This window comes from Meles meles, chromosome 7 (assembly GCF_922984935.1).
Source record: "Meles meles chromosome 7, mMelMel3.1 paternal haplotype, whole genome shotgun sequence".
In the NCBI taxonomy this organism is placed as follows: domain Eukaryota; kingdom Metazoa; phylum Chordata; class Mammalia; order Carnivora; family Mustelidae; genus Meles; species Meles meles.
This window is the reverse complement of record NC_060072.1, coordinates 123,517,501-123,539,740: the sequence shown is the minus strand read 5'-3', so window position 1 is coordinate 123,539,740 and position 22,240 is coordinate 123,517,501. Positions and strand designations below refer to the sequence as shown.

General features: G+C 42.9%; 1 protein-coding gene across 1 annotated transcript; it reads left to right on the top strand.

The window, feature by feature from the left end:
* The first annotated feature begins 838 nt into the window (after positions 1 to 838).
* LOC123947438 (phytanoyl-CoA dioxygenase, peroxisomal-like) lies at positions 839 to 22,069 on the top strand. Its single transcript, XM_046013649.1, has 9 exons — positions 839 to 1,020; positions 4,385 to 4,443; positions 6,393 to 6,503; positions 7,132 to 7,300; positions 10,315 to 10,396; positions 11,776 to 11,957; positions 14,743 to 14,892; positions 18,158 to 18,292; positions 21,754 to 22,069. The coding sequence occupies exons 1-9, from the start codon at positions 883 to 885 to the stop codon at positions 21,805 to 21,807; spliced, it is 1,080 nt and encodes a 359-aa protein (XP_045869605.1). The 5' UTR covers positions 839 to 882; the 3' UTR covers positions 21,808 to 22,069.
* Positions 22,070 to 22,240: the final 171 nt, after the last annotated feature.

The window sequence follows — 22,240 nt, the reverse complement described above, 5'->3', positions numbered from 1 at the left end:
CTTGGTTGTTGGAACGGGTACCTCCTCACGCTGGGATCATGAATTCCAACACCAAGTTGTGTGTAGAGATTATTCAAATAAACTTAGAAAAAAAGAAAGAAAGAAAAAGAACTTGTAGTTCTTTTTTATTCCCCCGTTTTTAAAAGATTTTATTTATTTGAGAGACAGAGGTCACAAGTAGGCAGAGAGGCAGGCAGAGAGAGAGGAAGCAGGCTCCCTGCAGAGCAGAGAGCCTGATGCAGGGCTCTATCCCAGGACCCTGGGATCACGACCAAGCCAAAGGCAGAGACTTTAACCCACTGAGCCACCCAGTCGTCCCTAGAACTTGTAATTCTTAAGGAAATTTAAAATAATACTAGACTATGTGGATCAGACGCGTTTCACAAAGTCATTTATTTCATGTACCTTTTTTCCTTTTTCAATGAAAGCCAATGTGTTTCTAATATTTCACACTGGATTCCCAACAAATTAAACGCCTTTTTTGAACAGCACCTTACAGGTTTCTGATATTTCACACTGGATTCCCAATACATTAAACGAATTTTCTGAACAGCACATTACTTATAGGGCTGAACATCTGAATTGCTACTTCAGCAGCAGAGAGACAGACAGGTGGGGTAAACTAGACTGAAGAGTTTGGAAATGTGGGTCATGTTTTGGCTCGTTTCTCATTGGGCGACCTTAACCCTGTTGCTAAACCCTCCAAAATCAGTTTCCCTGCTTTGTGCGGCAGGATCTCTGATATCGGGGAGGAGCTGGACGGGCGGTCACGAAGTCCGCTCTGGACGGTGGCCCAGTGCTTGGACCTTGGAGGCCCCTTGCATCCCCATACAAGGCGGAATCCCCAGAGTTCCGAGCGCTGGGCCAGGCCCCTTCGGTTCGATGCCCCGCCCTCCATTCCGAGTGAAGACTGAGGCCAGGCTGACTCCTATCCTCGCGGGAGCCATGAACCAGTCCCACGTAGGCACCCGCCTTCGCATGGTGCTACGACACCTGGGCCGGCGCTTGGCCGGCGTCGGGGTATCCTTTGGGCTGGGTGGGTCTCGGGCTGCAAGTGTGGTGGCTTCCAGGGCTCATGCACAGCCGCCAGAGGACTCTTCCCCCTTCGTTGGCGCCGGGGTCCTGTATTGGTGTCAGCAGTTCCGGGCGCCAGGGGGCGGGGAGGCAGGGGAGCCTGGGCTAGAGGGTTCCCAGGGCGGGGAGCCCCAAGTTCCCAGCGGGGGACCCGGCGTGCCCGGGGGGCTGCCGCGTGACAACGCCGGCCTCAGGGACTGACGTGGCGCTGCCCCAGGCTTCCCGGCCCTCCTAGGGCCTGTTTCCCTGCCTTGCCCAGGGAGAGTGGAAGTTCTTCCTGAGGGCCTGCTCTCAGCTAGTGTGGCGTTTTCTGCACTTGGCCGCGCATGATCTGACCGCCCAGAGCCCGAGGCACGCGAAGCACAGTCACAGCCGCTCGGTTTGTAAAGCCGAGCGCTGGGCTGCCTGGAGAGCCGCGGGCAGACGGGGTGGGGGGGGGGGGGAGGGGGAAGGGGAAGGGGGAAGGGGGGACACTCAGGCAGCAGCGCGCTCTGGCGAGGGTTGGGAGGAGGCGCAGGCAGGCACCCTCTGGCTGTTCCTTGAGGAGAGCTGTGCGTGCTGCTCCGCCAGGGTGTCCGTGAACACCGCATGAGTGGATAGATCTCTCCCCGTTGGTCTCGGAGTTACTCTCGGAGGCGATGTGTGCGCCATCTGTGTCGGATCCCGGAAAATGTCACTAGGGGACACGGATGTCAGATGATTTATGAATTGTTTCTCCTTCTCCGATTACGTGTTCTCTTTCAAGGGGTACTTTGGGGACGAGGAGGACACTGCGTGGGATTTCCCCGTAAGTGATGGGATTAGGCTCTATGTTGCTGTGTGCAGGATCCTGACGTCCTTCCTAAAAATGATTCTACGAATGTCTCTTGTTACTTTTATTTCACTTTTACTACCAGCCACGATGTAGCAGAACCACTGTCAACCTGGAATCTGTCCCAGATCAAGGTGAATATGTAATCTCATTTGACCAGTGGAAACGCAGAAACCCAGGCCAGGAGACATTAAAAGTTTTGACCAAAGACATTTAATTAACGAAACCAGTGATTGACAAAGTGTGCTCCTAGGACCAGCAACAATAACATCCCCTGGAAACTGGTTAGACATGCGGATTCCCAGGCTCATATGGACTCTACATACCCCGGAGTGGGGCCCAGCAATCTGTTCTCACTTGTTTCTGATACATGCCCACCGTTGAGAACCACCAACGCATGGGGACTGGGGGTATCTGGAACGAGAATGAAGATTTCCAGGTCCAGTCTGGGACTACTATGAAAATTCTGGGGTGCCTGGCTGGCTCAGTCCCAGAGACCTCTCTTGATTCTGGCTCAGCTATTGATCTCAGGGTTGTGACTTCAAGCCTGGCATTGGGCTCCATGCTGGGCAGTGAGCCTACTTAAAAAATAATAATAATTAAAAAAAAAATTCAGATCCTGCTGGTGCTTTTCTATTAGTGTTGAGGTTAGAGCTTCTTTTTCATCTGTGTTTCCTAGAAGAGCACTATCCTATCAACCTTCTGCCATGGTGGAGATGTTCTACACCAGCACTATCCAGATCCATTGCTGCCAGCCCCATGTGGCCATTGAGCACTTGAAATATGGCTTGGGGCATTTTCCTTTTCATTCTCCTTTTTTTTTTTTTTAGATTTCATTTAATTATTTGGGAGAGATCACAAGTATGCTGGGAGGCAGGCAGAGAGAGAGGAGGATTCAGGCTCCCTGCTGAGTAGAGAACCCAATGCAGGTCTTGATCCCAGAACCCCAGGATCATGACCTGAGCCAAAGCAGAGGCTTTAACCCACTGAGCCACCCAGGCGCTCCTTCATTCTCTTCAATTTAAAGAGACAGATGAGGCCAGGGACCCTGGTATTGGACAATCTGCTGAAACAGTCAGTGAACGTCCAGATGGTTGGGGCTTAAAAACAATCCTGGGGGTGCCTGGGTGGCTCAGTAGGTTAAAGCCTCTGTCTTCGGCTCAGGTCATGATCCCAGGGTCCTGGGATCGAGCCCCACATCGGGCTCTCTGCTCAGCAAGCAGCCTGCTTTCTTCTCTCTCTGCCTGCCTCTCTGCCTACTTGTGCTCTCTCTCTGGAATAAACATCTAAAAAAATAAATAAATAAATAAAAATCCTGGAAATCATGTGGCCTTCTCTTCCCAGCCTTACCTGGTTCTAAAGAGATGTGGGTTCTGGCATAAACCAGTGGTCTTAATGCATCAAACACAATGCATTTTTTAAATGCAGAGATGCATTGAGAAGAAAACAAATATGACCTGTAATTCAAACTCTCACGGACCATTATCAGTCAATGTTTTGGTGTGTTTCTTTTCTGTGCATTTACATAATTACAGCCATCCTGTAGAGATAATTTTTGCACCCATTTTTTCATTTTACTAATATTATGTAGTTAGGACGTGAAGCATTTCCACATCATTAAACAAACTCTCCGAGGAAAGCAGTCACCACCACCAGAACCCACAATGGTAAGGAGAAGAATTGTGGACTGAAATATTGCCTTCTGACCACCACATCTTGCTAGTAGCTGACAAAGGTCATTAACTCTTTGCCTAGGAAAACAGGATTATACTGTCCCCAGTTACATAAAGACATGACAAAAACATGAAAAAAATGAGTTATGACATTCTTATGCTCACTCCTAAGCTAAAGAAACAATGAAAACAATTGAGAAGAAGCTAAGTAAATTTTCTGTCATTCTCTGGATAGAAAACTAGAAAGAATTTCTAGCTCTTTAAGATAGTTAAAATTATACTAAACTATGTGGATCATAGTTTTCATAGAGCCTAGCCACTATTTAATAGACTTTTTTTTTTTTTTTTAAGAGTAACAAGCCTAATGGTTTCTTGTATTTCAGAATGGATTCCCACTAAATTCAATTTCTCTTTGGAAGATCACATTTCTTCTTACTGTTAGATTTGAACCTTACAATTTTTATTTGTTCAGCAGTTTAGTGGAAGGAATAGTATGTGGAAGAAACTGGTGAAAGCTATGAAGTAAAGAGTATGGGTCGAGTCTGGCCTGAGGCATTTTCTGCTGGATGATCTTGGACCCAGTTACTGAGCCATGTGAGTCTCATTCTCCTGCTCTGGGCAGCAGGAAAGGTGATGAAGGTCTTGGGACTTCCAGCCCCTGCTCTGGGCTCTGTGAAATGAGATGATGTAAACAACCGTGCATACCTGTCCGCCGCTGTGTGTGTAACCCAGTCTTCCCTGATGAGAGCTAATTCAGGGCAGACTGTTGTTTCTAGAAAAGGTTGACTCATAAATTTCATTTTATTTGCCTTAATTCACTACCTATGTATCCCACTCCTCTTCAGGGGCTGTTTCTCCTAACAGTTTCCATCCTCCACAATTCCAGTAAGTAGATCGAATTGTCATTCTTAACCATACAATGTGTATAAAGCATTTCCTAGTGGTAATTAAGATATGAAATACAACATCTTATGTTGTGTGATGAAAATTCATTATGCAGGGGCACCTGGGTGGCCACTGGGTTAAGCATCCAACTCTTGATTTTGGCTTAGGTCATGAATCTCATGGGCTGTGGGATCCATCATGGGTCAGGCTCTGTGCTCAGCATGAAATCTGCTTCACCCTCTCCTTCTGCTCCTGCCCCTGACCCTGCCCTCTCTCTCTCTCCCTATCTCTACAGAGAATAAATAAATTCTTACCAAAAATTCATTACACAAATCATGTGTTGCCAGGACAAATTCTAATTAGAAGTAGCAAAAAATCGGGTGCCTGGGTGGCTCGGTGGTTTAAGCTGCTGCCTTAGGCTCAGGTCATGATCTCAGGGTCCGGGATGGACCTGCTCTGCAGGGAGCCTGTTTCCCTCTCACTCTCTCTGCCTGCCTCTCTTTGCCTACTTATGACCTCTCTCTCTGTCAAATAAATAAATAAAATCTTAAAAAAAAAAGAAGTTGCAAAAATTTGAAGACGAGTTTAATTCTATATGTATTTTAAAGTTCAGAAAGAGGAATAATATCAGAGGTGTATAATCTGATTTCGTTCAAATTCAGACATGTTATACCTCATTCAAGTTAGCCTATGGCTTGTGGTCCTATTGCTATCTTAGCTAGTGTCTTTGGTTTATCTTAAATTACCTTTGTGAGGAAAGACATCAATCTCCATGGAGTATTCTCATAGAGCCACATTTCCAATCGAGAAGAATGGACTGGGTGATCTGAGTTTGTGCATATGCTATATACTTACTTGGATTGTGTCTCTTTGATTTCTTCTGAGGGCATATGATCTAGACAATTTAAAGTATAAAATCTATTGAATTTGTCTCCTACCTGAACTACCATACATAGTCATTAGCCAACAAATTTGAAAGAGAAGAAAAGGAATTAAAAAAATCATTCACAATTCCATGACATAAAAGTAATCACTTAAAAAATATGGTTTTTAAATTTATTTGCATTTTTTTCAAGTACCCTTTTTAAGATCTTATTTATTTATTTGAGAGAGAGAGAGAGACGGCATGCCTGTGAGAGATCTGGAACAGGGGGGAGGGGCAGAGGGAAAAGCAGATTCCCTGCTGAGCAAGGAGTCCGATGTGGGATCCCATGAACCTGGGATCATGACCTAACCCAAGGCAGATGCTCGACCCACTGAGCTACCCAGGTACCCTGTGTCTTGGTTTTACACAAATCTAGGTATATTTTAGTATAATAAGTACTATACATGCTATTATATGTGCTCCATTGTCTTAAAAGATTCATTTATTTAAGAGAGAAAGTGCACACATTGCAAGTTGGGGGAGAGGCTGAGGGAGAGAATCTCAAGCAGTCTCCCCACTGAGCCCACAGACCATTTGGGGGCTCGATCTCAGACCTATGAGGTCATGACCTGAGCTGAAATAACCAGCCCATGCTTAACTGAGTGAGCCACCCAGGGCCCCCAACCTCTTCATTTCTAAGGCCCGAGTCCTATCCCATTGAGTGGATACAATTAATGATTCTTCTATTTTTTGGTAACAGTACTAGTTAACATTTTAGTTTTAAACTTTTTAAAAAATGTTCAGATTAGGGGCCTGGCTGGCTCAATGGGAATAGTATGTGACTCTTGATCTCTGGTTTGTGAGTTCGAGCCCCACACTGGGAATAGAGATTACTTAAAAAAAAAATAGATAAACCCTCACCCCTAGACTTGTTTAAAGAAAAAAGTTCACACTATTTGCTGAGAGTAAATAAAAAATAGAAATTCTGGGTGGAAGAGTATGAACATTTCTCAGGCTCTTGATACATGTTGTTGGGTTATGATTTTTCAATTACACTTATTTGTAATTCCTTTTTCTCCTTTAGGTATACTCGGGATAATAATGTTCTAAGCCTAGAACAGAGAAAGTTTTATGAAGAAAATGGGTTTCTTGTCATTAAGAATTTGGTGTCTGATGCTGATATTGAACGCTTTCGGTACAGTAACCCTTGTTTTACAAAAAAATGTTGTGTCTGCAGTGGGAATGTGAGTAAGATTAGCGTGTGTGTTCAGATATTTTTCGGTGATTGGTTCATTGGGAAGCAGTTAGGAACATGAGCTCTGCAGCCAGACTGGCCGGCTTTAATGTTAGCCAGACTTCTTCTGTTGTGTGTCCTGGAGCAACGTACTTTCTACTCTTCTGTTTTCATACCTGTAAAATGGGGAAGATAAACGTATTTATGCCCTAGTGTTGTTGTGAGGACTGGATGAGGTGAAGTACACACAGATGCCTTTGAACCCCGGGCCTTGGCCCATGGTAAGCGTGAGAAAAGTTATTTGCCATTATTACTCAGGTACACCACATCACAGACGGTCCCTTACTGTTTTGCTAGGCTAAGGAATAGGTGAGTCCCCGCAGTGGGCTCCGGCCTCACAGTGAGGTGACAGGGGCTGCTGCGCTGGTCATTTTCTCCTCTCCATCCTCAGAACTCTCAGCCTGACCTGGAGGTCAGTCTGGTGCAGAGACACCACCCTCCTCAATCTCTGAGACTCTTTCCCCAGAACTGGCCAGACAGGTGCCTGGAACCTGCAGTAATGACATCATCTGCCAATTTAATTCTCTAGGAACGAGTTTGAAAGGATCTGCAAAGGGGAGGTGAAACCAGAGGGAATGATGATAATGAGAGATGTAACCATTGCCAAATCAGAATTTACTCCAACTGAAAAGACGGTTTCAAAGATCCAAGATTTCCAAGAAGATAAGGAACTCTTCAGATACTGCACTCTCCCTGAGGTTGGAGAACTTTCCTGCGTTTTCTTTTTAAGTGAATAATGCACCTGCATGCTTGCCTCTGGAATTGCTTACAGTTTATCTGGCCCCTCTGTTTTGTGGCTGGTGAGCCGTGGTTCTCAAATGGAGGTGGACATTTGGCAGTGCCTGGATCCGTGTTGGGTTGGTGCACAGTGGGGACCGTGTGCTTCTCTCGGGGTAGAGGTGGGCATGGTGGGTGGGTGAGCTGCTCATGGAGCCCAGGGATTCTATAGTGTGCAGAATAGTCCCCTCCCCCAAATGATGACTTATCCAGCTCCAAATACAGTAGTGGGCAGATGGAGAAGCCTCCTCTGGAGTCTGGTCCTTATTCTTGTTTGCGAAGGGCAGGAATTCTGCCTTAGAGACAGATCCTCTCTCACTGTGGCTATGGGGAAATCAACAGCAGGGACATTGCAGATCCTATTCACTAGACATTCATTTTTTATTTCTTTTTGTCTTTTGAACTGGTCCGTAGGGGTTAAGGTTTGTGTTCAGATTTTAACTCATTTTTTAAAAAATCAATATTCTTTAAGAGTAGTTCAATTTACAAAGACATCCAACTGTCCAGAAGGGCATGAGATGAAAAGGAAAGTCTCGCACTCCAGCCCCACTCACCGCCGAGCTTTCTGGTGTATTCACCTAGAAGTCTTTCGTGGCTATGCAGGTGCATCTGTCTACTCCCACCTTTCATGTCACGTGGGAACATACTGGTTGTCCACTTTACAAGTGTAGTTTCTACACTTATAGTAGATCTGACACACCTTTCTATATCACGTATACATTAATCTATATCATACTTACACACTATTATATAACATCGTGTTGCATCAATGTATCACAGTTTATGAACAACTTATTTAGAATGGTTTTAAAGGACACATTGCATATAGTACATGCTAGAAATTATATCCCCAAGTGGTATTAGAGAATTTGCCCATGGGGGGCACCTGGCTGACTCCATTGGTAGAGCATGCTACCTTTTTTTTCTTTAAGATTTATGTGTTTATTTTAGAGAGAGAGAGGTTGGGGGGAGGGGGAGGGTCAGAGGGAGAGGGAGAGAGAAAATCTCAAGTAGACTCCCTGCTGAGCACAAACCTGACATAGGGATGGATATCTGGACCTGAAATCATGGCCTGAGCTGAAACCAAGACTCAGTTGCTTAGCCGACTGAGCCACCCAAGTGGCCCAAGCATGTGGCTCTTGATCTCTGGGTTGTGAGTTTGTACCCCAGGCTGGTTGTGGAGGTTACTTATAACTTAAAAAAAAATTTTTTTTAGGGGCCCCTGGGTGGCTCAGAAGGTTAGGCCTCTGCCTTCACCTCAGGTCATGATCTCAAGGTCCTGGGATGGAGCCCCGCATTGAGCTCTCTGCTCAGCAGGGAGCCTGCTTCCTCTTTCTCTCTGCCTCCCTCTCTGCCTGCTTGAGATCGCTGTCTGTCAAATAAATAAATAAATAAATTTAAAAACAATTTTTTTTTTTTTTTTAAATGGGACACGTGGGTGGCTTGGTTGGTTAAGCATCTGCATTGGGCTCAGGTCAGGATCCCTGGGTCCTGGGATGGAGTCCTACATCAGGCTCCTTGATCAGCACAGAGCCCGCTTCTCCCTCTACCTATTGTTTTCTATCATCCTCTCTCTAACAAATAAATAAAATCTTAAAAATAAAACACATTTAAAATAATTTTAAAAAAAGAAAGAAAATTTGCCAGAAAAAAGACTGTGTACAGGTAAGCCAACTATGATGTCCAGCCTATTGGGCTGGGACAGGAGTGGATATGACTTCCCAACCTCTAGTCCTGCTCAGGAAATGGAAGTTGTGTGCATCCATCAAGGAGGAAAATCTTGAAGTTAGAGGCAGCACAGGGTAGATTAAGCACGACTGGGACATCCAGGTTTCCCACCCCTCTAAAATCTGAACCATGCACTTGCTGGTTCATGCAATGATTTTTAGGCAGTAGGTCATGCTTTTATTAGTTAGGTATATATTTTCATGTGTATTGGAAAAAGTAACCAGCACATCCAACCTATGACCTCAGGAATATTATTAATCAGGATAAGACGTAAGTTATTTTGGAAAAATTATTGACTAACTCTACTGGGCACCTCTGTAAAGTAGGATAGAAATGGTAAAATGGCTCAAGAGTGTCACTGAGGTTGAGAAAATACTGGTCAGAGGCACCTGGCTGGCTTAGCTGTGGGACCATGAGACCCTTGATCTCAAGGTCCTGAGTTCAAGCCCCATGGTGGGATTAGGGATTTAAAAAAGAAAGAAAGAAAATACTGCCAAAGAAAACTGCAAAAGTTAACACGCTTTATAAACAAATAAATAGGAGACCTGCCTTCTAGGATTTTGGTTTCATTTCAAGCATTTCCTGCTCAAGTTGCCAATATTCCTTCTACAGAGGATCAAACAATGAGAAAGCAGTAGAATATGCTTCATTTTTGGAGTCAGATAGAATTGGAGATTCAATACCATCTATTTCATTGAATTGGCTAGGATTCCAAAGAGGCTTGGAAAAGCCTGTTTATTTCAGGCTTCAAGCCTGCAGACTTGCTGTTACAACTTTTTCCTGCTTTCAAGCTTTGTTTGCAATGTTGTGAAATACTAAGTGGTTTTATATATATTATAAATATATTATAAATATATATTATAAATATATAAATATATATAATATATACGTATGTGATTATATATATATATATATATATATATATATATATAATATATATATATTTGTTTGGAGGGAAGGGGCAGAGGGAGAGAATCTCAGGTCGACTCCCCACTGAACAAAGGGCCCAGTGCAGTGCTTGATCCTGTGACTGTGCGACCATGACCTGAGCAGAAATCAAGTGTTGGAAGCTTCACTGACTGAGCGACCCAGGCACTCCTACCAGGTGTTGAATGAAGGCATCTTGGCTCTTGTACAGATAATTGTACTTTGTGCCACTTTTGTGCATTGGATTTCTCATCAAACATTTTTTCTTCTTTTCCCTTAGATTCTGAAATATGTGGAGTGCATCACTGGACCTGATATTGTGGCCCTGCATACAATGCTGATAAACAAACCTCCAGATTCTGGTAAGGGCTCTTATTTGTTACAAAAAAGCCCCCCCCCACCACAAAAAGAAAAAGAGGAAATGAGAGCGTTTAAGGTGTTCTAACTCTAGCTGTGTGTGTAACAGCTCAATTTGGATAACTAAATATATATGTCCTTTTGTCTCGAAATAGCATACATCATAACAATAGTGAGGTAGAATAGCGATTTCAGATGTTAACTGGAGGGTTATTGTTGGATTTCTGGACAACTGACTGGCTTGCTGCTCAAAAGTTTGGTTTTATAAACATGACTGCTCATATACCCTAGGCTCCTATTATTATAATTATCATCCCGAAGCTTTGTTAAGTATTCTCACCAATGATGGTGTGAATTCTATTTTCCTGATTGAAGATATTATTATTATCAAAATTAAAGCTTTCTTATAAATCACATACATCACTTGACTTAAAATGTCTTGTGCTTGCTAAAATGTAGCTCCTAAGATTTCACTCCCAGAGAAACTGATTTCGAAGCTAAAACCCAGATATGTGCACTAAAAAAATTTTTTTTAAATTGGCTACATGCATGGGACTTGAACTCATAACCTAGAGATCAAGACCTGAGCTGAAATCAAGAGATGCTTAACTGACTGAGCTAACCAGGCACCCCCAAGAATCTGCAATTTTAAAGCCAACAGCTCTTGGTCCATGCTGAGAAATTCTACTCTACTAGCAGTAATAAATCGGTCCTTCAGAATTCTTTATTGTTTTCCACTTTTTCTGGAGAAAAAGAGGCCAGGAGAGCTTTATGTGACTAGGCTATAGTGTAGCACCACGAAATCCCCCTACCCTGGATGTCTTGCTTAGAGAGGTTGGGGTTGGGCATAGGGGAACAGTACCAAGTTCAGAGTGCAAAACAGGGAACCACGTAAATGTGGTTCTATGATCTCTGATTCTACATAGTGACTGTCCGCCAAGTGCTCTTAGTTCCAGAAAGAATTTCTTGGAAGCCTTTTATTAATTTAGTTACTTGATAGTGTTTGGGTCAGCCACTTAGAGGGCTAATGGGGAACTTCAAATTTGGTGATTCTCTTCAGTTGACCAAACTTTTCTGGGAACATACTGGTTGTCCACCTACCAGAGTTACAAAGGAATAAAGCACAATAGAGATCGTAACATTTTATGAGTTGTCAGAGAATGGTGTGAATCCCTGGCTGTCAGAGACCCAGAAGAAAAAGTGTAGGATCTGGAGTCACCCTGTCGATTTGATATTCCAGTTTGGTGCTTATCTCTCCAGGCTGATTGTCTGTAGTGTGGTTTCACGTCTTTGAGTTTTAGAGGGATAGTCACTGATCTGGTTATCAGGCAGAGGAGATGAATTCTGAGGTTCAAGAGTGGTTTAACAGCAGGTTCTGTTTCAGGCAAGAAGACATCCCGCCACCCCTTGCATCAGGATCTGCACTACTTTCCCGTAAGGCCCAGCAATAACATAGTTGGTGTTTGGACAGCCATGGAGCAAATCAACCGGAACAATGGATGCCTGTGTGTGCTCCCGGGCAGTCACAAAGGCGACCTGAAGCCACATGCTTATCCCAAGTGGGAGGTATAAATCCCTTCCTTCCTTCCTTCATTCCTTATCTTTTTCTTTCCTTCCTTCCTTTCTTCTGTCCTCCCTCCCTTCCTCCCTCCTTTTCTTTTTTAGGATTTTATTTATTTATTTATTTATTTATTTGAGTCAAACACAGAGAGAGACAGGGATAAAGGGAGACAGCTCATGATATTTGGTCGTGATACTTGTGAGAGGTGGCGTGGGCGGAGAGAGGCAGACGGGGAGAAACACGGACATGGAGACTCTGGTGAGCACTAACTCAACATGCCGCTTGATTTTGTGACCCTGAGATCATAACCTGATCCCCAAATCCAGAGTCTGATATCTGACTCCCTGAGCCAACGAGGTGCCCCTAGAAGATAAATCTTTACCAGAATATTTATTGATTTGTTTTGATTTTTATTTATTTATTTTTAAAGATTTTATTTATTTATTTATTTGACAGAAAGAGAGAGGTAACAAGTAGGCAGAGAGGCAAGCAGAGAGAGAGAGAGGGAAGCAGGCTCCCCACTGAGCAGAGAGTCTAATGCGGGGCTTGATCCCAGGACCCTGAGATCATGACCTGAGCCGAAGGCAGAGGCTTAAGCCACTGAGCCACCCAGGTGCCCTTTTGTTTTAATTTTAGATTGGATTCCATACAGAACTTTAAAAATGAGATGGCATTTCCTTTCTTAGCAAAACATTGTTTTAGGTTTTGCAACCAGGATCAGGGAAAATTCAAAGATATCAGGTAGAATAATCATTTTTCTTTCAACAAGTTTTGGAAAGCTGACCAGTGTGGGGATCTCACACACTGAGATCCTAAAATCATCAATCCTCATTGCAGAGGTCAGACATAAACACCCACAACACCAGATGCATGTATCAGCTGCCAAGTAATTCTTACCCACTGATTGCTAGATGTCAGGATAAAGACGACGGAGGGAATATCTCCTCCCCTGTAGAGAGACCAGCGAAGGCTCTGGGGAAGGATGAGTAGTATGTTGCATGGTTTATTGATTGAGTTATTGAATGCATTTGAACCCATGAATGGTGAGATCAAATCGGCTCTTCAAGAATGATAATCTTGAGATCTAGAGCAGGAGGTACTGGAAGTGAGGTGTCCAGAGGCAGAGAAACCAGAGAGGAGATGATGAGTGTTTTAGGCCTCAGACAATAAAGTCTGAAACCCCCAGAAGAGCACGTGTTGTTCAGGTGGGAAGAATGCATCTGGGTTTTTTGTAGGAAGTAAAGAATATGGCTTTCAGGACTTCTGTATCAATTAGTTAGAATTCGTACTCTGAGGAATGGTGCCAACTGAAATTCTTTGAGTCTGGATTCTGATACAAAATCTGAAATTGTGAGATTCATAAACTGTTGAGGTTTATGGAAAAACTGAGTTGAGGTTTAGGGAAAGTTTGTTGCAGGCAACAGAAGTGGGCTGTGGCTGACTTAAGCCAAAGAGAGTGTCTTGGAGGGGCGCAGGCACATGCTGAGTCCATGGAAAGGCTGGCTGACTCTGGTAAGCAGGAAAGTGGGAGTGTGACAGTGGGAAGTCAAGATGGGGCACCTGGTGGGGGCAGTTGAACCTGGACCATGACCAATGCCTTTGATCGATCCTCTGTTCAGATACAAAGTGATGACAGTGGGAGGTCAGATTGACTTAGCAGAGGTTACATATCCACCTAGCCAGGAGAGAAGTACACTGGATGAAGTCCCAACTCAGTCGAGCAGGAAAGAATCCTTCCCCCAGAAGAATGTGGGACAGTCTTATGAAGGGGACTGGGATACTGTGGTCCCCACATAACCATTATTTAAAGCAATAACTAACATTGGAAGTAGTTCTAAAAAAGCACAGTGTTGTAATGTACTATTATTTCTTTACTCTGGTTGTGACATGAGTGCTTTCTGAGGTGAGGAAACTTGAACATTTTCTCTCTTCTGGCTTGAGAAAACAGTTTGCTTCCCAGAGGTACTCCTGAATAATAGAAGAATGATTTCGGCAAAGTTATGGGGGAGAAGAATATCATGTTGGGAAAGTGTGATTACAGATTCATGCTGGAAAGGGGATCTCCCATGTTAACTGCAAAATGCAATGTTGGTCTAGATCTTCATTTATGATTCAGTAATGATGGATAAGTAGAAATTTGAGATTCTTCATTTGGTCCTCCAAATCCATGATTTTTACAACCAGATGTCTGAGAAGTTTTGTATATATATATTTTTTAAGATTTTATTTATTTATTTGACAGACAGAGATCACAAGCAGGCAGAGAGGCATTAGAGGGAGAGGGAGAAGCAGGCTCCCTGCTGAGCGGAGAGCCAAACCTGAGGTTCGATCCCAGGATCCCGGGATCATGACCTGAGCGGAAGGCAGAGGGTTTAACCCACTGAGCCACCCAGGTGCCCCAACGGTTTGCATATTTACAGTTGCTTTTAAGAATCTTTTTATTAAAAAAAAATAATAATTTTTTATTTCGGGGCACCTGGGTAGCTCAGTGGGTTAAGCCTCTGTTTTCGGCTAATGTCAAGATCTCAGGGTCCTGGGATCAAGCCCCACATTGGGCTCTCTGCTCAGTAGGAAGCTTGCTCCCCTACCACCCACACCTACATCTCTGCCTACTTGTGATCTCTCTCTCTTTCAAATAAAAAAAATAAAATCTTAAAAAAAAAAAAGAGTCTTTTTATATCTTTCCCTTGGCAGAACTTAGGAACCCTTTGCTTTTCCTAATGAGTCATTGATAAAATTCTTAATCATTGGGTACCTCAAATATAGTTTTGGTTCTCTTATGTGATCTAGGGAGGAGTTAACATAATGTTCTACGGGATTCAGGACTATGATGAAAACTGCCCCCGAGTGCATCTTGTGATGGAGAAGGGAGACACTGTTTTCTTTCATCCTTTGCTCATCCATGGATCTGGTTGGAACAGAACTCAAGGATACCGGAAGGTATGCATTCACATCACTGTAGTTTCCAATGATGAATACATTAGAACGAAAAATGTCAAGATATGTGAAACTTCATGAGATTTTTGACATTGAACGAAACTGGCGTTTAGTCTGGTTTATTTACCAGGAAATCTATTTGCTACCTCATGCTTTTTTGCTCATATCAGTAAGAAGCCAGGTGAGCTCAGGATCCTCATCCTGCTGATAATGAATTATGAACATTCATAGAATTGCTTCAGAAGAAGAACATACTTGGGAGCCCATAGCCTGTGCTTTTGGAGGCAGAAACAAAGGCTGACATATAAAAATCATAAAATATGGAATGTATATGGCTCATAGTAACCACTAAGAGGAAGGTTTATAATAGCTTTATTTGGAAAACCATGATCAATTCTAAGCAAACATTTTAAATTGATTGCCCAGACGTCAAATTTCACAGGCAGCCATATTTTTCATCCCTGAGTCCCAGAAGTTGTTTTTAGCTTCAGAATGTTTGAAACACCTAATGATTTAAAACTGACAAAATTTCTCATAGTCCCAGACTTCTCGCTTCTCAAAAATTCAACAGATCTGACAGTACTGGGGACTTACATTTCCCCATAGAACATGGCTCTCCATACTACATATTGGGGAGTGTTGGGGGGCTGAATGAAACCTTCCTGTTTTCACACCAACTACCACTGTCTCCCTGAGGTCAAGGGTTAGTTTCCAGTTTTCATCTTCTATTTATTCATATTTCCATCAGGATGATGGGCCATGATGAAGATGAGGCAGGAAGACACTCATCTGGATCAAAATTTAATGAGGGTGGGGGAACGGTGCCAAAAAGCAAAAGAAAAAAAAACCAACCACCTCTCAGCATTCAAGTTCAATGAAATATAAGGGCAGTATTTAGAAAATCAAAACTAATTGTAAAAATATCCATGATGTGATGTGGTATCTCCGAATCCTCCAGAAGATTGCAGTTAGAATGCTAAAAATCGACAAGGCAAGAAACAACAAATGTTGGAGAAGTTGTAGAGAAAGGGGAACACTCGTACACTGTTAGTGGGAATGCAGATGAGTGCAACCACTTAGGAAAACAGTGTGGAGTTTCCTCAAAAAATTAAAAATAGAGCTGCCCTATGACTCAGCAATTGCACTACTAGGTATTTACCCCAAAGATACAGATGTAGTGAAAAGAAGGGCCACATGCACTCCAATGTTCATGGCAGTAATGTCCACAACTGCCAAAATGTGGGAAGGGCCAAGATGGCCTCCAACAGACGAATGGATAAAGAAGATGTGGCCCACATACACAATGGAATATTACTCCACCATCAGAAAGGATTTGCATCAACATGGATGGGACTGGAAGAGATTATGCTGAGTGAAATAAGTCAAACAGAGAAAGTCAATTATCATACGGTTTCACTTATTTATGGAACATAAGGAATAGCATGGAGACATTAGGAGAAGGAAGGGGAAAATGAAGGGAGAGACATCAGAGAGAGAGATGAACCATGAGAGTTTAGGGACTCCTGGAAACAAACTGAGGGTTTTAGAAGGGCAGAGGGTGGGGTGGGTGGACGGGTGTGCCTTTTGATGGGTATTAAGGAGGGCACAGACTGCCTGGAGCACTGGGTGTTATACGCAAACAATGAATCATGGAACATTACATCAAAAACTAATGATATACTCGATGGTGACCAACATAACAATAAAAAAAAAGAAAAGAAAGAAATATGCATGATGGGCACAATGCCAGCATTTTAAAGAAAGACTAGAATGGACACTCTAGCAACATGGCCCTCAGAAGTGTGCAAGCAGGAGGTATAGCCACAGTGACATAAATAATTTGAGTGTTCCTGAGTTTCACTAATTTGGGCCTTTTTAAAAAAAGATGTTATTTATTTATGACAAAGAGAGATAGTGAGAGAGGGAACACAAACAAGGGGAGACCTGGAGAGGGAGAAGCGGGCTCCCCACCTAGCAGGGAGCCTGATAAGGGGCTCAATCCCAGGACACTGGGATCACGACCTGAGCTGAGGGCAGACACTTAAACAACTGAGCCACCCAGGTGCCCCTTATTTGGGCCCTTTATCATGTATCCTTAGCTCCAAAATTCAACTTGGAATGAAAAATGGAAATTTATGTTTATGTGTGTGTATAAAAAACAGAAACCGAGACAATAATCTGAGAGTTTACATGCGTCAGAAAGTTATAACACGTGCTACATGATCAGGATCATAAACTGAGATAGGATAGCTACATATTAAAAGATTCCATGTTAAAAAGTTGAGTATGAAATGATTACTGTATGAAAATAAAAGTTATATAACATGAAACACCCCAAGTACTATGAATGCTAATACCCCAATGTTGCAAATTTTTCAATAGTTTTTCAACTAGTTAAATGTTTGGGAAACTATGAACCCTTAAAAAAAATACAAAAACAGTTGTATATGGGTGTGCCCTTTTCCTCTTTGGCCTCAGGTGTCACTCCTCCTTGGCATGATGTGGGGGCTTCTGTGGGAAATGGAGTTTGTGACTCCACTGCATAGAAATTCGATGTTCTGGGCAAAGCAGGCTGTCCCTTCAGTAGACAGTCACCTCAAGAGAACTCGGTACTCGAAACCTGAAACTCGGGAAGTGAGTTTTAAGTTTAGATTAGCTTGTAACTTTTTCAAGAAAGGGGAGAACCAAGTAACCTCCATCTTACCTTCAGACAGAAACAAGATGGGGATCGTATGTGATGCTATTGGACTCAAAGTGTCCATTTTATTTCAAAGGGAGTAGTGTGTATATTATTGTCCTTTGCAAGGTATTTTTGTGGGTGGTTGTTTGTTTGTTTTCATGATCTGTAGCCATTGAAATGACAACCCACCACAAACTCAACTGAGTAACTAACTTCCCTGACTAAGAAAATGGTGAAGAACCCTGGAACACATGCCTGTTTAGGACTTGAGGACATCCACACACTAGAAAAATCACATGTTAAAAAGTTACAAAGTCCTCTTACTCATGTCCTCATGTTCCCCACCCCTTTTGAAAACAAGTATTGCAGGGAGGTAAAAACCTCTTGTATATCTCAGTCAGACTTAAACTGTACGTGGGGAAAAAGAGATACTGAACCCTGAAGAGACTAATACAGGACAGCATGGAACATTCTAGAAATCAAACGCTGAGAGAAATATCTGACTTTCTAAAAGAAGTCTTCCAGTTCGGTTGCTGGTGTTAATGGAATGGGTTTTTTTTCCAGTATTAACCTTGTCACTCTGCACAGGCAATTTCCTGCCATTACGCCGGTGCGGACTGCCACTACATTGATGTGAAAGGCACCAGTCAAGAAGTCACTGAAAGGGATATTTTACGGATAGGAAAAACATTATATGGAATTCCAGATGACACCAGGCTGCAGGTATGTTTTCTGAGATGATAGGTTAAGACTTTTTGGTCTTCTTTTCTTCAGAGGCTTAACAACTCTCATACCTGTTGTAATTTAGAAGGATAATGTGCTTTGTTTAGGGCGCCTTGCAGAAGCATTACTGAAACCCAATAAGAATGACAGTGAATTTCAGCTTGCACATGCTTCCCTAGCTGGGGATCTGAGCACCCCGTGCTTTTTTATCTTTGGCCACCCTGTGGTATGCGGGCTGTTCTGTTCCAGGATGGACAGGTGGAAACAGAAAACAGATCTGGAGGAGAGCAAGTGAAGGACAAAGGCTACCTTCTGAACGCACAGAAGGAAAGTTAGTCTTGGGCTCTCACCCATAGGCCTCCTTTATTTGTAGAGGGCAGAGTATTTACATATCTACAAATCCAAGGAGACTCCCAGAAAGCCATTCCTAAGCAGGTTTCATTTTGGTCAGTTGGCATCTGGAGTCTCATGGAGCAGACTTCAGAAACCTCTGATGCTTATCAATGGGGATAGAGGCATTATTTCATACCCCTTTCTACTTAATACACATCACTTGTAAATTCTTTGTAACTGGAACATTCAAAGCTGATGATGATGGTCACCAGACAAGCGTAGTCAAAGCAAAAATAAGCATTTGACTTTGTAAATGAGTACATTTTACTGCTGAGCCAAGAAGCTGATCCTATGATTTAATTTGCATTAATCATAAATGCATGCATTTCCTATGGGGGAGACCCCCAAGGAGATTGAGTGTCATGATAACTTCAGAGCCTTCCAGTACTCTGAAGAGTACCATACACCAGCACTAAGCTACTGTGCCATCAGGAGTCATCTTCTGAAACTCCTTCCCAGCTTAAGAATCTGACTTCTCCCTTGCCCCTTCTCCCTTTAGCATCTATGACTCTATCCCATATCTGCAAAGGCTCTTATTTCACACTGTAGTTGGTAGACCATCTTGTCCTTCTCCCTTGGTCCAGTGCTTAAAATGCATCATATTTTGTCAAGTGGGGCTTCCGTGCCACACTCTGAATTTTAAAGCAGGAAAAAAATGCATATATTATGTTTGTGGTTTGTCAGGTTGTGGTAAGTGATTGCCTTCTGTATTTATTTAATTTAATTGAGAGACAGAGAGAGAGAGCAAGAGGGCGAGCAGGAAGGGCAGCAGGCAAAGGGAGAGGGAGAAGCAGACTCCCTGCTGAGTGGGGAAACTTAATGAGTGGCTAGATCCCAGAACTTTGAGATCATGACCTGAGCCAAAGAATGATGCTTAATGGACTGAGCCACCCTAGTGCCTCACCTGTGTTTATTTGAAAATCTTAGTCTTGCAGATAAAGTTCCTCAGCTTTACTTAGAATAATGATATTAATTTCTGCTACATAGTTCTTTGTGAGTAATGAGAGCTCTTTCATATCTCTAGTCTTACTTTCTTCACCAAATCCCAGCGCATCAGTCATTCTCATTTTCCTAATGTTGAACCATAATAGAAATTTATTGTTTGCTCAAAGTCCTAAAAAAGTATTTTTTTAAACATATATCACTTTATTTTTTTTTCTTTTCAGCATAACAGTGTTCATTGTTTTTGCACAACACCAAGTGCTCCATGCAACATGTGCCCTCACTAATACCCACCACCTTGTTCCCTTAAACGCCCACCCCCCATCCTCTTCTAGACCCTCAGGTTATTTTTCAGAGTCCATAGTCTCTCATGGTTCATCTCCCCTTCCAATTCCCCTCAACTCCCTTCTCCTCTCCATCTCCCTATGTCCTCTGTGTTCTTTGTTATGCTCCACAAATAAGTGAAACCGTATGATACTTGACTCTCTTGGCTTGACTTATTTCACTCAGCATAATCTCTTCCAGTCCCGTCCATGTTGCTACAAAATTTGGGTATTCATCCTTTCTGATGGAGGCATAATACTCCATCGTGTATATGGACCACATCTTCCCTATGCATTCGTCTGTCGAAGGGCATCTTGGTTCTTTCCACAGTTTGGCGACCGTGGCCCTTGCTGCTATAAACATTGGGGTACAGATGGCCCTTCCTTTCACTACATCTGTATCTTTGGGGTAAATACCCAGTAGTGCAATTGCAGGGTCTTAGGGAAGCTCTATTTTTAATTTCTTGAGGAATCTCCACACTGTTCTTCAAAGTGGCTGCACCAACTTGCATTCCCACCAACAGTGTAAGGGAGTTCCCCTTTCTCCACATCCTCTCCAACACATGTTGTTTCCTGTCTTGCCAATTTTGGCCATTCTAACTGGTGTGAGGTGGTATCTCAATGTGGTTTTAATTTGAGTCTCCCTGATGGCTAGTGATGATGAACATTTTTTCATGTGTCTGATAGCCATTTGTATGCCTTCATTGGAAAAGTGTCTGTTCATATCTTCTGCCCATTTTTTGATATGATTATCTGTTTTGTGTGTTTTGAGTTTGAGGAGTTCTTTATAGATCCAGGATATCAACCTTTTGTCTGTACGTTCACCTTCAACCATTTCCTGGGATTTTGTTGACTGTTTCCTTTGCTGTGCAGAAGCTTTTGATCTTGAAGAAGTCCCAAATGTTTATTTTCACTTTTGTTTCCTTTGCTTTTGGAGACATATCTTGGAAGTAGTTGCTGTGGCTGATAGCGAAGAGTTTACTGCCTATGTTCTCCTCGAGGATTCTGATGGATTCCATTCTCACTTTTTTTTTAAAGATCTCTTTATTTATTTGAGAGAGAGAGTGCAGACAAGCGGGGGCAGAAAGGAAGGAAAGGGAGGGAATCTCCAGCAGACTCCTCACGGAGCGAGGAGCCCCAGAGAGGGCTCAAACCCAGCACCCTGAGATCATGACCTGAGTTGGACACTTAACTGACTGAGCCACCCAGGAACCCCTCACTCCGTGCTCTTAGGGAGAATGTGAAAAGTCCAAGAGGCTGGCCTGAGTGATTTAAGTGACAGAGCTACATTTTGGAGTCAGGACCAATTCCAAAACCATTTTTTTCCACCTTCTCTAGCTATTGGTTCAAAAATAAACAAGAAAAAAAAAAGGTCTGGATTGTTTTATTAATAACAAAGGAAAAAAGAAACCCAAATCAAGCCATAACTCATGCCATCATTTGCACTTAGGAGCTGATCAGTGTAAATGGGGCAGTGTCTAAAAGAACGCTGGAAAAGGGGCAGTGGGGACTGTTGTGACCAAACACTGTGCTCAGCCGGTTTAAGACACCTGTGGGCAACAGAAGTGCCAAATAACACAGGCTGACCTTCTGGGGACTTGCTCTCTTAGTTTGGTCAACACTGTTCTAGATGTGGGCAAGTACATTATTTGGAGTCTTAGAATATCGTTGTTTTACCCATTGATAGGACTACTGTGCAGAGTTTTTCCATTTAACTCTTGGTAGATGCTAGAAATCTACTTTGCCTCGTGTTGAAAAGACCTCTGTGTTCCATCAACTGACTGTGCTTGGTTTTATTTCCAGGATGTGCTTAGATTTAGAGTGCGGCTGGTGAAAGGAAAGAGGATCAACCTATGACGTAGCCATCCACTGAGCTCTTTGAGAGAAAACCAGAACAAATCAAGGTGCCTGGGGAAAATGTTTTCTTAACAAGCTATCCTAATCTTTTCTATCGTTGTTCTCCAAATCATGACACGAGGATGAGGTACTTGCTGGTATGTGGTTAGTTTTGTGTGCAGAGCTGTTGCTTCCATGGAGGAAGATATGTAACAGTGGCTGATTACTGTTTTCCGGAAACCTGAGGATTGCAGCTAATAAATGTGTTTCATGTCTAATTTAAGTGTGTTCCATCAGTTTCTTTCATTCAGTTAGCTCTTTGCTCAAGCAGAAAGGTATCCTTTGAAACTCAGGGTACATGGACTCTTGCATCCCTCTTCTGGGAAACCCACCACCCCCTGACTTCATGGCATGAGAGACTTCTCAGATCTAGAACACCATCTAACACAGGCAC

What these genes read in the sequence shown, in the direction of transcription:
- LOC123947438 (XM_046013649.1), top strand. Translation starts at nt 883, where the DNA reads ATGCCCCGCCCTCCATTCCGAGTGAAGACTGAGGCCAGGCTGACTCCT. An exon ending in ATGCTTATCCCAAGTGGGAG is followed by an intron (nt 11,958 to 14,742) that starts GTATAAATCCCT and finishes TATGTGATCTAG; the next exon opens with GGAGGAGTTAACATAATGTT. An exon ending in GAACTCAAGGATACCGGAAG is followed by an intron (nt 14,893 to 18,157) that starts GTATGCATTCAC and finishes CACTCTGCACAG; the next exon opens with GCAATTTCCTGCCATTACGC.